This window comes from Ursus maritimus, unplaced genomic scaffold, assembly GCF_017311325.1.
Source record: "Ursus maritimus isolate PB19 unplaced genomic scaffold, ASM1731132v1 scaffold_7, whole genome shotgun sequence".
Lineage (NCBI taxonomy): Eukaryota > Metazoa > Chordata > Mammalia > Carnivora > Ursidae > Ursus > Ursus maritimus.
Window position 1 is genome coordinate 68,859,974 of NW_024426885.1, and position 13,896 is coordinate 68,873,869.

Here is a 13,896-nt window from a genome sequence, read left to right on the forward strand (position 1 = left end):
GGCCTCATATGTGGACACCAGAGTGGGTGTCACAAATTAGTCCCTAATTTTTACAGATCTGAGGCAAGAGCAATATGCATCCTATCTAACAGTCAACGTCCAACCTTGGCATGTGTGTAGGACACACAGGGGCCCACACAAGAGGTAACACGGTCTCCAGATCGGAGGAGCTACGTTCTAAATGTAAACTTTCAGAAACAGATTTAAAGAACCAGATCTGATTGACAGGCACACAAAGACTTGGCCCCACCCTGATGGAGGCAAGTATCGATGAGGGTCCCAAGTTAAAGGACACTGGGGACACGGAGCCATGGGACGACCTCAGACGGTCTCACACAGACGCTCTCATGGGAAAGAAGTTCCCACTTCACCATCCCTACTAGGAGTGGGATACATGCCTTCCCACTTCCTCCAACTGTACAAAGACTAAGCAGTTAGTTAACTGCTTGATGATAAGGAGAATTTCCCAAAATACACAAAATTACTCTGCCCGGAATATTTCAGATGCTGATAGCCATGAAATCTAACAGCACAAAGACAAAGACAGAATACTTCGAGTTTATGAGGACCAGAAGGAACAGGATTCTCCCAATGAAGACACAAATGTGCACATCACGGGCTGGTGCCGGGTCTGTGCTGTAGATCAGCACCTTAGAGCTAGTGTGTGCCCCACACAAGGGGACCTGAGCAGGGTCACTGGAAAACAGGATGCATCAGCTTTTACCCACTGTTTCAATTCCCTGGTTAACACCGTGAAACCAGAAATGAACAGAATGAGCCCGAGAACATGGCATGAGCAAACGTGCTAATATTTTGTCTTTTAGAAACAAATGTAGTGCTCGTCCTTGGTATGTCGGAACAAGGGTGTGAGAGAAGAGGTGAGGCTAAAAGAAAGAAGGAAATATTAAAAGATTCTTCACGGAACACTGGGGAATCTCTCTGCCGGTGTTACAGAAAAAGAATTGACCTTTTGAGCTTCTGCGAAACACATACCTCTTGAGAAATGTGCTTCCTTTGCTCATCTGAGGAAACCTCAACTCTGTCCCAAATAAGCTTGGCGAGGCCACTGCCGGGGTCGAGAGCGGGAGGGCACGTGATCGCTCACTTAGATTTATGCGGTGTGCCTACCTTTGGAGAATTAAATTTGCGCGCACACACAAATAGGAAGCTTACTTTTATTGTCTAGCTGAGCTCGATATTTGGTAAATCCTTTCAGCCGGACTCGCTGGCCCAGAAGATCAAGGAATTCCTCAAAGGCTGGTCCGGCGGTCTCATTGTTATACATCTCCTCCTCTGTGCTCTGGCCTGCTTTGCAATAGAGGATCCCGATCTTGTGCTGAAAGCTCAGCTGAAATGGGGGAGAAACAGAATTACTTGGCAAAGAGTATCAGACAAGCTCACTTCCAGTAAAATTAAAACAGCAAGCGTGCCAGGAAATAATTCCCATAAGCAAATAAGCAAAAGAGGAAGCAATTGTCATCATGCAAAATGCTACAGATATCTAACCAACCCAGAAACCGCCCAGATAGAGCTGGAGAAATGGCAGAAACCCTAAAAAACAGAATGGATGGCCATGGCCGTGTGGGATGGACCGGGTTTCCAGGAAGGGCAGACAGCCCCAGGCACCTACTTAAAAAACAACCTTGAAAGTACTGAATCTTACACCCTTCGTGCAGTAAGGAGCATCATCTTTCAAGTCAGAAGAAAAAAAAAAAAAAAGCCACAAACTTTCAAGTTTTCCCTCTCTGGTTCCTGATGCTTTTATTGTTGTTGTTCTTTGAACATTCGTGAAAATATGAAAGACAGTAATGAACAAACAAATTAAATGAAGGTCCGGTAAGGAAGGAATCCCAGTGGGCACTGTGATGTATTTATATAAATAGAACAATGTTTTGTGTCCATGAAAGTAACTCTGGCTATAAAATTACAGTCATTTCTGTATTTTTGACTGTCTTGCAAAGAAAACATCTGCTAAATATACAAGAGACCATAAAGAATTTTAAGAGCCACTGAAGAGTTCCTGCTGTAACTCTAACTCACCATCAGTCTCTTATCGCGCTGGAAGCCACGGGACTGCTTTCTCCCAAGGCCGGGGAGACACGGGGTCCAGTTTACAGCATTCGTATTGTAGCCAAAGAGAAACTCCTTCCGACTCATGAAATCAGAGCACTTATCTTCCTACCAGCTATCCGAGCCTCAGAAACTGACAGATTATCAGACATCACCAATTTCCTAAAGGCATCCATCCATAACACTGTTCGCTTTCATTATCAAGCCATAAAATCGGGCTTTTAATCAAAATTCATAGCTGACAACCAGTAAAATAAGGCAAAACGATATTCATTTCCCTTGAGTGGCAGAGTGATAAGAGCAGTCACATCCACCTTACCTAATGACAACATACGATCCAAGGAAGGTAGGAAGCCACCTGCCCGGGTGATCTGGGCGGACTGTAGGAAGCACCTCACTGCACTTAAGACACATTGAGAGTTGAACAGAGAGTCAACCAGCACTACACTCGGAATGTAGTCGACCCAGACTAAGTGCTATGAAAGGAAGCATCGTGTGTTCACAGTGTGACTGAAGGAGCTACCCTATGGCGATGGACCCCACGGCATGCTGGGCAGCCCACAGGCCCGGGCTCCTGTCAGAGCCTACGACCCTCACCTGCACAGTGAGGACAGCGATTCATGCCCCACGTGGGGAGACAGGAGATGCTGTGCACAAGCGACTTTATAGCTAGTATGATCCATTTTATTGAGGTAGTTCTTTAAGAGGGTCAAGTAGAGAAACATTTCCATTCATCCAGAGACTGAGGAAAAAAGGTTTCTGATCAACTCAACTCTCCAAATAAATGAGACGCCATATTTACTGCAAATAGACCATCATCTAGAAAAAATATGAAGTGTAATACAAATGCGTACTCTTACTTCATCATAAACACTCATTGTTCCTGAGTGACTCAGAAGACGTTTCAGGATGTTAAAGCCACTCGGGAAACACGGGACTAGCAATTATCACCACAGATGTTGGCGATCTCAGCGACTGCCAGGATCCATGCTAATCCTCTAACGAGGCCTTCCCATCCCAGATATCACATTAGCTTGACGACTCTTTGGCCATGAGAAGAGGACTGCAACTGTCTCCCATTATCTGGCCCTAGCCTTAATGACAGTCCACCAGAGATGCAGTGGGATGGTTAGCGCTGCCGCATGTAACCCCAACATCCCGCGGGCCCAAATGCCCGTGCATCCCGGCCCCCATCGCCTCGCCTGCACCCACAGACTGCCACGCTGTCATCCACATCCTTGGGGCTCCATACTCTTTGCCTGTCCTCTGTTCTTCCTCCTGCTGCTCACGTCAGGGCTCTGCCAGCGCCACACGTCAATACCATCTGGCCACCTCGTCTTGGGCCACCGAGGCCTTCAATGCCCCTGGACCCTCCTGCAGCTTGTCCCAGTCTGCTCTGGCATCTCCAGCGGGAGAGCCCCTTCTCTTCTCATGTCAACCCCCATGGGAGGGGGCCCGGAGGAAAGCTGTATGGGGCCCCACGGTTTGGGCTAGTGTGGCCTCATGCCCGTTAAGCAGAGTGCTCACCGGACGGGCACAATTTCTGTATGTGATTCCTGAGTCTTCTGGACTGAGTCCTGGTGGACTCTCGTTCGGGCAAAGGCCAAACACCCAGAGAACTGGACTCCCCCAGGCCTACTTTGCCAGCTGCAGTGCTGTCCACTTCACAGCCTTCTTCCCAATCATCGGACAAACCAGCCGGAGTCTAAACCCTGACTGTGAACAGGATCTGCATTCCCTCCAAGAAGCCCCTGGGCCCATGAAAATTAGGGGATGTGGCTCTAATAGATCTCAAAGCCCCCAAGCGTTCATGACAACCATTAGAGCTCTGGTGCAGTGAAAATGTCCTGTGGCACGTGCACAGCATGGCATGGGCATCACACACGTTTACCGTGAGGAGGTCACAAAATGGAACTATCTCTAGGGTCTTAGAACAAACAATTAGGGTTTGCTTGCTACGACGGCTGTCATTCCACTAAAACTGTAACAGAATGAAACACTGAAGAGACTCCTCTGTCTTAAATCTCTTACAAACCTCATGAAAACAACTGGAATGTAATATCGACCATCACTCCTCCTGTGTTGTATCACACAGCCAGCAGCACACCCTGTAGTTAATTGGGGCACAAAACAAAGCGGAGACCCCAGCTCCCAAGTACTTAAATTCCCAATTCTCTCAGAACAGGGTTTGTATCCAAGCCTTCCAGACCTCGGGTTATCCCCTAACCTCTCACCCTTCCCACTGACCTTGATTTAACAGTTCTGAACTACAGCCAGTCCCACAGCCGTGGGGGGAGCTCAGTTGGCTCTCAGGCATCAGTACTGTCAGAAACCAGAAATACTCGCTTGTCGAAATTGCATACCGCATCAGTGCTGAGAGCTGGACCTACAGACAGGCCGCACAGACAACCCAGCACACAAGGTCTCTTTGGCTACCTGGGACAGGATGACAATTGACTGCTCCATTCCCAGGGGCAGAAGCCTTGTCCTCATTGATAAGGAAATTTAAATGAAGGTGACAAAAACAACAAAGCCTCAAAAATGCCTTGCAAATAAACTGGAGTGTGCAGGGAAGCCCTTCCTTCTAGTGCTTTCTCTGGACTCCATCTACTCCTGGCAAGCATGCAGTCTCATTTAGTTAAATCATCTCTGTAGACCTGTGTGACTTCGCCGGAAGCAAGCCTGGTGTGCCCGTAAACATGTATCTAGGGTGAGGGGGACACGCGGAGAGCCGGCCTGAGAACAAATTAATCATTCTGCTAAAGACGCCATGATATTCTCAGATATTGAGCAGCCATAATAAATCTGATTTTTTTTAATGTCAACCTATATAACTGTATAAAGTCATCTGTGATATAGATTAGGAGAGTCTTTAAACAGGAAAAATGGGATTTGAGAGGTTGAGAGGTGAATTTATGTAGATACCGTGACAAAAGTTTCAGAGTCTCACTTAATAGTTACTTTCCTCGTCGTTCTCCATTAAGGGGAGTCATTCTGCTCAAAACATCTTCATGAACTTAGAGAACGGGACGCATGATCTGAACATCTAACGAATCCCTGCTACGAACCTATGTCCTTCCTGAACACAGCAGAGGCACTCAGTGACCGGGTCGGACCCGGGCAGCTAAGAGCCCAGGGAAGCAGCACACGGCAATATATCCCCTCAGTACCTTTTCAAGATTCAAACCCCCTAAGAACAGTACCCCCACACCTGGCCCATCCCATTCCTGTGCAGATTTACTATTAAGAAGGTGAATCAAAAGGGCACTACCTGGAATGAACTCTCAAACACTCTAAAAGGTTAGTGACAACTTTTAAGGATCTTGTAAAAAGTAGGATCTTAAAACAATTTTTAAAAAGCTGTCCAATCTCTCTCAGGGATGAAAATAAAGAGTATCTCTTCCTCATGTAATATGGGGATCAGACACCATCAAGAGGTGTGGGCAAGTGACAAGGCCACGTTGTACACCATTAGGAAAGTATACCGAAGTCAAACAAATACTGTGTGGGAAATCACACGAAATTCCATTAGAGCTAAACAATGCATTGGTCTGCTTAAAAGCAGAACCCGATTTTCAACGCATTAATTTTGACATCAGACTACAAAAAGGTGTTCATTTCAAAGCACTTAACCTCTTCATTTAAAAAAAAAAAAAAAGAAAGATAAAACCAATTGGCTGGCATAGCTTCTGGACCTACTCTGCTCGACAGACAGCCCATATACTTGCTTCGTTTCGTGAGGAGACGGTCAACGGTAGCTGTCGTGATGTCTCTCGGGGCTCGGAGGACTTTGGGATTCAGGCCTGTGGACCGGGGGCCATCTGTGGGATTCTACAGCAGCCTGAGGGGGCCAGCTCTGCAGCCAGTACAGCGGTAGATTTTAAAGCGAGCCTAAAGAGACAGAGAACTACCACATTCTCCCGGGACCAGCAATATCATAAACATAAACATGACAATAAGATGTGAAGATAAATGCTGTTCTTCTCATCAAGCTTGCTTGCACCTGCAGTACCTAGACCAACACCAACACGTCCTTCCTACCTCTCGCTGATAACACGTTCTCCTCACCTGCTTCACGGACATCTCGTACATTCCGCACACTTTACCAGTCACGATCATGGTCCAACTACCCTGGATATCACCCAGTCTTACAGGTCAACTGCTCTAGCGGAGAGTTTTGGTTTGGTTTAGTTTTGTTTTTAATCTGTCAGCCCTCCTTCTTGAGACAGACAGATCTCAGGATTATTCACTCTGAATGTCACAGTGCCTGCTTCCTTTGGCTAATCACGCAGTGTTAATTTCTTAGGCAAATTACCATTTCACCACTTCTAGAATTCCAGCCATCTGAGTATCAAATACGCCATCAATATACCACATTGGTGTTACTGGATCAACCAAGAAATACCTCCTATTTTCTCTAAAATAGGCAAAGGAATTTTCCTTAGAAAATGCTGGAAATATACATCACTATTGTCTTTTGGGGTTTTAAAAGAAATTCACTCATTTGAAATAAGTTGCATACACTGGGGTGCCTGCTTCTCAGTTTCCCCACTACGAGTTACCTTGTATCTGACATTTAAAAATTTCCATTGTCTGGGCCACCGTCCCTATCCTGTCCATCATTACTTCTCTCCTGACGATGTCAACAGTCCATAATTGAACCCCAGGCCATCATCAGTCTTTATCTTCACCAGCCTGTCTCATTCCCTTCCAGCAGGATCATCTTTCTAGAATACAGCTCTGATCGTGTCTTGTCCTACCAAAAAGCTTCAATGGCTTCCTACTGCCTCCTGAATCACATGCAAATTCCTTAGCCTAGCTTTCAAGGTCTTACATGCTCTAGCTTCAACATACTTCCCTAGACATGCCCTTGTCTTTTTTTTTTTTTTGACTTTTATTATTTTTTTGTAGTTCTATTTTTTTTATTTTTTTATTTTTTATTATATTAGTCACCATACAGTACATCCCTGGTTTTTGATGTAAAGTTCCATGATTCATTAGTTGCGTATAACACCCAGTGCACCATGCAATATGTGCCCTCCTTAACACACATGACCGGCCTATCCCAATCCCCCACCCCCTCTCCCCTCTGAAACCCTGTTTGTTTCCCGGAGTCCACAGTCTCTCATGGTTCATTCCCCCTTCTGTTTACCCCCCCTTCCTTCTTCCCTTTCTTCTCCTACCGATCTCCTTGCTACTCCTTATGTTCCACAAATGAGTGAAACCATATAACTGGCTTTCTCTGCTTGACTTATTTCACTTAGCATAATCTCCTCCAGTCCCGTCCATGTTGCTGCAAATGTTGAGAAATCATTCTTTCTGATACCTGAGTAATATTCCATTGTATATATGGACCACATCTTCTTAATCCAGTCATCTGTTGAAGGGCATCTCAGCTCCTTCCATGACTTAGCTATTGTGGACAATGCTGCTATGAACATTGGAGTGCATATGGCCCTTCTCTTCACTACGTCTGTATCTTTGGGGTAAATACCCAGTAATGCAATGGCTGGGTCATAGGGTAGCTCTATTTTTAACTTTTTGAGGGACCTCCACACTGTTTTCCAAAGTGGCTGTACCAACTTACATTCCCACCAACAGTGTAAGAGGGATCCCCTTTCTCCACATCCTCGCTAACATTTGTTGTTTCCTGCCTTGTCAATTTTTGCCATGCTAACTGGCATAAGGTGATATCGCAATGTGGTTTTGATTTGAATTTCCCTGATGGCTAATGATGTTGAACATCTTTTCATAGAAATGCCCTTGTCTTATAAAGAAACTCATCATAGTTCCTAAAGTAGCTAACTGCTCCCATCCCCCTCCTGAAATTCTACCCAAGTCCCAGTTACAATGCCGCCTCCTTCAGGACGTGCACCAGCAGATGTTATTTCTTCTTTTCCCAAAAGCACTGCCTTTAAACCTCCCCACAATCCACTACCATAGTCTTCCCTGCAGAGGTCTTTGTGCTCTTGGTCTTACTGATCCCCCCGGGGTGAAGGACGACTTCTTAGCCTCAGTCTCCCCAATGTATGTTGTCCATTTCCACCTGTTAGCATCAATGCCTCACATACAGTGGACAAGAATAAACGTTAGTTCAGGGAAAGGCCCAATGTGAGTTTTTTAAACCCTGGGAAAAAAAACCACCGATCCCTAATAATCATGAATCAGATGTGTATTTGTTAGCCGGGACGCACCAAAACCTTGGTAAAAACAATACAGGTCACTACTCAGCAGAAGTCTTGCACTAGAAAGCCATCATGTTTCTTAGGAACAACCAGAGAGGGGAACAAGGCTTCAAGGCATTAAAAATAAATGATCTCAAAAGAAAGATGGATGGGAAAAGTCCAAAACATTTAGAAACACAGACCCACGCTCATACCCAAAGGGAGCATCAGACATTGTACACACCCCTTGTTCATCAAGCTTGAGCAGTTGCTCCGAGACCTTGGGTGAATTCGAAGCCTGTCTCAGGCACTGAATGCTCAGCTCTGGAATGACGTACTCCAGAACTTCTTTGAGAGGTAGTCCCCGTGCGGTACCGTGCCTGGCGGTAGAGGGTATGGCGTCTTCTAGAATTGCTCCTCGCAGGGTTGTCAGCTGCAGGGGCAGAACAGAAGATTCCAGAACATCACAGAAGAGTTCATGTTTACTCCCAGTTACTTCTTGAAAGCTTAATTTTTCAGCTGCCTTCCAGAGGGAGAAAAGTCATTCTCCTTTCTGTGTGGGGCAAAAGTGACTGTAGCTCTCCAAGGAGGGAAGCGAAATCAACACTCAGAGTCTTTACATAACAAAAGGGCATGGGGCTCAGGGATAAGCCAGGAAGGGTTGAAGTAGTCAGGAAGTGTGCCTGGAGAATGAGGGGAGCTGGGCGGAGCAATGATGTTCCTGCAGCTCCCAGAGCCAACCCGAGCATGATGCTGAGGAGAGGCTGGAGGTCCGGGGCTGGGCCTGGCCCCCTGCACCTCCCTGCCACCCCTCCCTTCTCTTTTCCTATTGCCCTATGTTCCACACCAACTTTTGTTCCATTCCTTTCTCTTCTCCTATTTCCCTTTCCACTACTGATGAGTCGTGAAGCTGAATGGGGGTAGCCGCTGACACCCACGGGCAGGGTGATTCAGGGCTCAGATTACTTACTACAGATTCTGCCTTGTGACTGCTATGTCCTCAAATGTGTGATGAAGGCACTCGATGGCCATTCTGACACCTGACCCAGAGAGGAAATCCCAGCCCTGCGAATCAAGGGACCTAGCTCTGACTCGCCCCCCTCCGACTCTGGGAAGAGAGCTATGAGCGGACAAGTGAGGGTTGTAGCAGCGACGTCGGCCACGTGCATTACGCTCTAGGACACCACCGCCCAGCAGCGGCTTGGGCAGCAACGAGCACGATCTCTCTCTGCACTGGCCGATACGGGACCCACTGACTCCATGGGGTTACTGGGCTCTTGACGTGTGACCAGCATGACTGAGGAACTGTTTTTTGAATTTCATTTAATCACTTTAAATAGTTGCATGTGGCCAATGGCGACTGAATTGGACGACACAGGCCTGTGACTTAAAACACGTCACTACAAGAGAGGGGCTCTGTCTCCATTTACCCAGCGCAGAACCCAAATCACTGGGGCACCTGGAAAGCCATGCACGTGCACACGCAGGCCCACGCACACGCAGGGGACTAGCACAGGCTTGTGCACACGCAGGTGACTACAGAGAGCTCTCTTTCGTCTCTCTGATCTGGAAGGAGCCAACTGAAATATGCGTGCTGGAATACTTGCCAGATACACCCCCCTCTAATCACAACAGGTTAAGAGAATAAAGCCTGAAATGCAGGCCAGATCTCCTTCTTTGTAATCAGTATCTCTGCCTGTTTGGCTTTATTCACCTGTTGTTCCCTTTGTACAACAATCCCACTTTTCACCCAAAGCAAGGCTAGCGAGGCACCAGGCTGCGGCGTCGATGTAATGCAGTGTGCGGACACAGCCTGCCACGCTCCCCCGCTGCGGACCATCTGATTTCCTGCATCAGATGTCAGTTCCGACATGGATGGTCCAGTTCGTACGTGTCCTCTCTGAGCCCCCAAACCTTGCATTCTTACCATTTTATCCTTTCTATCATGTAAGCGGGAAGTAAATTCATTGCCCCTTAACATCTGTGACAGGTTTTCAAATTTTTATTGGGAATAAAATACTGCAGGCTCTTTCAGTGATCTTAAATACTATAATCAGTAACATTAAACCTTATCTGAAACAATCTAGCGCAGTAACGTCAGAGGCTTCAGCCCAGGACGGCAAGGACACAAGGCGGCCATTACCTCACTTGTCCTGAAGGCCACTCGGTAGTTGAACTGGGACCCCTCTTTCTCCTTGGCGTCTTCCACCTTCTCCCTCCGGATGCTGACGGCCACCGGGCCAAGGTTCTCATCTATTCCAAAGTAGTTCTGGTGCTCTGTAACAGGAGACAGCAGGGGCATCAAAAGAAAGGAACAAAGGACCAGAAGGGTACTTTTCTGCGTGTGTGTCTAATCTGTGAAAAAAAAAAAAATACTGCATGGGTCTGGGTACACAATTCCCCAACTGTGTTTGATCAAAGTGTTTTGTTTCCAAATCAGATGTACTCGTACATCTCATCTTCCGTTACTTCCTCCTCTCATTGGGCTCATCCCCAGCTCACGGGCAGCAACAGCCCTCCCCTGCCCCCTGCCACCACTGAAGAGCATCCTGGGAAAGAGTGTGCTACCATTCCCAGAAACTGTCCAAAGAAGAACCTAGCTGCTTGAAGACCATTACTGAATGGCTTCCCTCCACCTGGGAAGGTCACCTCCTCTGACCGAATGTGGGTACTCAGACTAGCCAGGTAATCCTGGCGCCCTATCCGGTGCAAAGCTCACTCCTTCATTACGATGTCACTGAAGTACTTAGCCATCTAACGTGAAATTTTACAAAAGACAGAAAAGACATAAAAGGTCATTAGTTGCTGAGGTCAAACTGTATCTACTGATTCTATAACTTGGTTTACTCTGTTCTCAGCTAATCGTGACTGTTACATAAAATCACTGGGCTGCAGGGTTCTAATCCGTACAGTCTCACTGCAGGAACAGATTTTGGGGGCCCTCTTGTCTATCTAGCACAGGAATCCCCAAGCACACGCTCCGAGGGATGGTCGGGAGTCTCACCACACATTCAACAGTACGTGCCAGGCAGTGTTTCGCGGTGGGGTCACAATCCAAGACAAATTCCCATTTGTGAAGCTAACATAGGAGCCTGAACTCTGCCACGGGCAGGAACCTCACTACTCCGTGAGCAATCGCTCCTGGACTGTGGGACCAAAAGTTCCTCTGTCTGCTGAAAGAAGTCAAAACGCTAACTTTTTAAGTGTCATCTTCTGAAAGGACCCAAACTTAACACTCAGATGTGGCCTGTGTCCTATGTCCCTATATGAAATAGGGGGACCGATTACCTGAATGTTTGTTTCTTCACGCAGCTTACGTATTTTTAGCAGCCCCACGGCACCAACGATCCATGCGGAGCAGGTGGGAAACGCAAACCCGCAGGTGGTGCTCATTTACTTCTCAATGAACGGCTACCAGGGCAGGTCCCCAGGTGTACACTCATAACAGCGATTTTTTTTCACCCTCTATGCGGAACCAGACTCATCCCTTTTGACTGTCACCTTCAAAGTTTGGGCCCATCTTTCCTGACTCTTCATTTTTAGTTACAAAGAAATATAACGAATCAGATATTTATAAGCTTGAAGAAAACTGCAGGTATTCTGAAGTCTTTCGGTTATGCTAACATTTTCTGCCACATTAACTGTGGAAGGAAAAAGAAATGTTATTCAGAAAGAAGAAACCGGGGTGAAAACAGCACCTGCCATCAGCCAGGGCACGCATTACCCAAAGCCAATGATTACTATCAGCTAGGTCTTGAAAAGTCTTTTACTTCTTTTCTTCTTACTTCCACAATCATTTACTTCTTTACCTCGTACAACGAAATGACATTAACACTGTCATTATTTCTCTTCAGAGTCCTGGCTACAAGCAGTAAGTGCACTATTTGGGGGCTGGAGGAGAGTTACTGACTTACTATAATCCTGGGCTTACACAACAGGAAACAAGCCTTTGTGTTTGATGGGTAACAGGTCCCTGGGTAAATTATATGCTAATTAACAGCCAGGTTAACTGTTAACAGACAAGAACAACTCCAGTGAAACCAAAAACACATTGTAAAAAATGCAGGGGTTTGGGGAGAATTGACCCAGAAGCAGTTATTTGGGTTTTAATCAACAGTTTAAAAATATTCAATGAAAACAGAGACTAAAAGTTAAATGTCATACATTATCATTTTATTGAAGGTGGCGTTAGTGACTATTAGACCCACAGCATTATACTAGGTTCTGTGGAAAATGCATCTTTAAACTGAAATGAGTTAAGAATTTTCTTAGCTGCAGTTTGTTCTGACAAGAAATTTCCTCTTTATCTCTTTCCTTCTAAGGCAGATGAGTGAAGAAAAACATTCAGAAAGTGCACGAAAACACGACCAGTCATCATCAGGCAAAAGCTGCCTTCTTAGAACCCATTTTGACAAGTTACCTGCAAAAATGCTCAAATCGATTCTCTATTAGGCATTTGATGAACCCTACTGACATGAATCCAGTGAGCTTCGAATTATTTTAGGGATAAAAAGAGTGACCGAGTCATCAAAACCCTTTCTTGTGGTGAAATCGAGAGTCCAGATCACGGGCACTGAATCACTCATTCTCACATCTGACAACTAAAAATCCTAGAGCGAGAGCTGCTCCCATATCATCAGGTGCTGTAGGCACAGCAGACGGGGGTCGGCCAGGGGCTGGTGGCAGGGGTGGGGGCTGCCCACAGGGGACACATGAGAATTTTCTGGGCTGAGGGAGCTATCCTGCATCTGGATGGTGCTGATGGTTATGCACCATATTCATTTGTCAAAACTCTTAGAATTCGACACTTTAAAAAGGGTGAATTTCACTGTAGGTAAAGTGTACCTTCATTTTTAAAAATTGGGGAGGAAAAGGTCGATGAGAGGAAGAGCCAGTGGGCCTGGCAAGCAGATGGGTCTCTGGCAAGACAGGAGTCATGAGCGCTCCCCCAGCCCCGAGGACCATCCGTCCACCCCCGCCACCCCTCGGTGAGGAGAACACCTGCTCCTCGAGTATTAGCTCTCTCCCCCCATTTTCTCACACTACCTCTACCCCATACTTGGGCTCTTGGCTTGGCAGGCCTGTCTGCCGCGTGGGGCACTGTTGGCTTCTGGGGGTGTCCTTTCCGCGTGAGCCACCTCCAGGGCTCTCCTTCAGGGTCTGCTTTGGGGCTGCCCCTCTGGCCTCGCCTTGTAACCTAGACGTGTCCCATGGGCTCTACCGTCAGCCCACGGCTGTCTGTTCTGACTATCTGTCTTTCGATCTGTCCGAACATCAGTCTGTCCTTCCATCCACCCACCCATCTTCTCCTGGAAGTTCCTCAGTGACATTACCCCAAACTCTCTACAGACGGCTCCCCCATAACTCCCCTAACTCATGCATTTACCACCACCACCCCCCGGCCTGGCGTATCCTTCGCTTTTCTGTGCTTGACATTCTCACGTATCCTTTAAGATTCAACCCAAACATCACTTCCACTGAAACTATTCGCCTCACCTCCAGATGAGGCTGAGTCCTTCAAATCTTGGCCTGATATGATAGGGCCTAATAAATGATAAGTGCTTAACGAACTGTGCTTGAATTAGGCTCCCTTGGTGCTGCTCAAAAGTAATGGTCTTCTGAGCCTCACGCAGGACCATCAAAATAAAAACTAGGAGGCAGC

The 13,896-nt window shown here is 46.7% G+C and overlaps 1 protein-coding gene across 5 annotated transcripts in view; it reads right to left on the bottom strand.

Moving 5' to 3' along the window:
- The window catches only part of SIPA1L2 (signal induced proliferation associated 1 like 2), a 105,816-nt gene that overhangs the window by 77,720 nt on the left and 14,200 nt on the right, over positions 1-13,896 (bottom strand). For all 5 annotated transcript variants that reach the window (XM_040624194.1, XM_008689550.2, XM_040624197.1 and 2 more), the window contains exons 2-4: positions 10,378-10,511; positions 8,479-8,667; positions 1,174-1,348 (exon numbers count right to left, since the gene is read on the bottom strand). In XM_040624194.1, coding sequence (XP_040480128.1) covers positions 1,174-1,348; positions 8,479-8,667; positions 10,378-10,511 — 498 coding nt within the window. The remainder of the gene's footprint in view (positions 1-1,173; positions 1,349-8,478; positions 8,668-10,377; positions 10,512-13,896) is intronic.